The 2575-nt window shown below is 39.7% G+C and overlaps 1 protein-coding gene across 1 annotated transcript; it reads left to right on the top strand.

Annotated features, from left to right (window-relative positions):
• Nucleotides 1–393: 393 nt before the first annotated feature.
• LOTGIDRAFT_159264 (hypothetical protein) lies at nucleotides 394–2307 on the top strand (the record flags this gene model as incomplete). Its single annotated transcript, XM_009053603.1, has 1 exon — nucleotides 394–2307. The coding sequence occupies one exon, from the start codon at nucleotides 394–396 to the stop codon at nucleotides 2305–2307; it is 1914 nt and encodes a 637-aa protein (XP_009051851.1).
• Between the last annotated feature and the right edge of the window lie 268 nt (nucleotides 2308–2575).

Genomic DNA, 2575 nt, shown 5'->3' with positions numbered 1-2575 from the left:
ATTATGATAAAGAGACCAGTTGAAACTTGAAACGGAAGTGGTGGAATGGTACCAGGAATCGTAAGAAAAAAAGAAAAAAAAACGTATAAAGGAAGGGTAATTGGTAATAAATGTCCTCAATGAACTTTATAGGTACGATTAATTACGTAGATATATTGTCATTTATTTGATGGATTGGTAAATACAGCGTCGTGCAATGTAAATATTGCTCCAAATAACATGATATTATCAGCTACTTTGACATCCTCGAGGTGAAGTTGGGTTGGATATTGTTCAACAAAATCTTAGTAAGCATCATGTGTAATTAATTTTGTTGAATTTTGGTGGTGAAATTGACATTGGTATAGCTATTGATTCCGTAATTTAAAAAAACTCTGGAAGTATTCAACAAAAATGTTGTACAAAGTCCTTATTTGGAGTATTTTGGTGATGTTAAAGCTCACAAACTGTGTAGAGTTCTCATTTTATTCTACTGATGCTCGTGGTAACAACACTATACATTTACGTTCCGGTTCCACTACCGGTACTGTTGTACGATTAGGCGGAGGAAAAACAGTATCGTTTCATTTTTGTCTACGACAAAAGACGACTGTGTTTGTAAAGGATATTGTGTTTTCTAACGACGGTAAAGCTGATGAATGCTTTCTATATCTCGACGATTTTCTGATCTCCTCTTTTGCCTCACGTGATCTAACCTCCTGGGGTACGAGGTGGAACGTGTTCGAAAACGCCACGATCAACAAAGGACTGGAACTTCTGCGTGGATGGCACGTATTGAAGCTCAAACTTGCGGCTGGTGATGCTTTAGAGATAGATAGAGTTCAAGCGGACTTTTCAGATCAGCGACTATCTAAAGATTTATTGGACTGTTCGTTAATGTGTCAATCCACACAACCTTATATAGCTCATGGTAATACATACTTACCGCAACATGGTGTAGCATCACAGTCGAGCTATCCGACAAAATGTGCCGAGGAGGACAATGTTAAAATACCTATTGTGTTGCAAGGGATTTTGGAATATTCAGTCACCGCCACCCTCCCTACATACCGGTCCTTTGAAAATCGACGCGGAAAGAATACAGCCGGATGCTCCTTTTTACCTCATACTTATTGGACGTTTAAAAACGTCGTGCTGCCCTCTCGTGTCACTTCGTACGAGGACGATTCGGCCGTAATGACCATTATGAATGAGTCTACTCTTCCCAAGTGGTCCAAAATAGCTACGATAACATTCGCATTGAGGGGTCAGTCTGAGGGTCATATTGATGCTAATATTGGCTCAATTCTAACGATTTTGATAGAGCCGGTGAATACGATCGTAGCTGCAGAAGTTACCGTGAATGGTAGAGCGGGATCAAAATTAAATCTTCCCACTTTTGCATTTCTTCCTGGTGAAAGACTAAAAAATGTAAGTATTCCAGATTTTACTTGGTCTGAAACGTTGGACAACATTGTAACCTTGTCGTTTACAACCCAAGATGACGCGTCTATCATAACAGTTGCTGAGCTAAGGTTGGAAAGACGTCCTATGAAACCAGAGCGTACCCAAATGGTCTTCTTTAACGAAAAAATCATAGTTGAAGTGGTGTATATGGATTTTTGGTGGCGTGCACCGGAATCGATGAATATCACAATGGCACCAAACGGACTTCCAGAAGCCAAATCCTACGACGGCGTTGCCTATTTTAGAATTTCGCGTCCAGTGCCATGGTCGAAGAAAAGTTTCGCGCAGATTTTTGTGATGTATCAGGATGGAAATGTACGTCTATTACAGCTTCCGCCTCCAGGTTTAGATTGGATTCCGTTTGGAACGTCAGTTATCATTGGTGCCACGGATCCTTACGACCATCGGCCTTATGCCCCGATTTCTAATGTTCAAATAGACCCCATAAATTCCATCATGTATGTATGGTATAATGACGGCAATTATGCCGAAATTCGACTAGTCTCCGCTCTAGAAGAGACTCAAATTGTCGTGTCTAATTTACGGTTTACGCAAGACATGTCGTCGCATCCGTTTGCGACATTCCGTTCCATGTACGTGGAGGACGGATTTTCCGATTGTGACAGTATAATAATTGATGGACAAGATTCCTATCACATTATGGATAACTGGCTGCCGAAATCCGGCAAATCTTTCATGTGTTTCAGACGTTGTGAATCGAAACATTTAACTCTTAGTCCAGATATACTGTTAAAAATAATCAAGACCAAATATGGTCATGTACACACCTGGTGGAAACCTTTTCTCAACCTGCAAAAACTTCCAGGAACACCTGCTTACCAATTTCATCGGTTTTCTTGATCAATCGACACATTTTCTTATTTCAACGAATCAAATTTGAGCATGAAAGCATTTTAAATTAATCTATATTTATTATATTAAATACTATGTCTGTACAATACATCGGCATTCTTTAAGGTGTCTTAACACCATTACGATAACCAGTTGCTCATAAGAATAGCGGTTATTATATTTTAACCCAACTTTTGTGAGTTGCGGTCGGAATTTTTCATTATCCGCAAACATACGCAACTAGTAATCTCTGTAGTGAGAGGGCACCTTAGTTGCA

This window comes from Lottia gigantea, assembly GCF_000327385.1.
Source record: "Lottia gigantea unplaced genomic scaffold LOTGIsca_20, whole genome shotgun sequence".
Lineage (NCBI taxonomy): Eukaryota > Metazoa > Mollusca > Gastropoda > Lottiidae > Lottia > Lottia gigantea.
The sequence above is the reverse complement of the archived record's forward strand: the minus strand, read 5'-3'. Positions and strand labels throughout refer to the sequence as shown.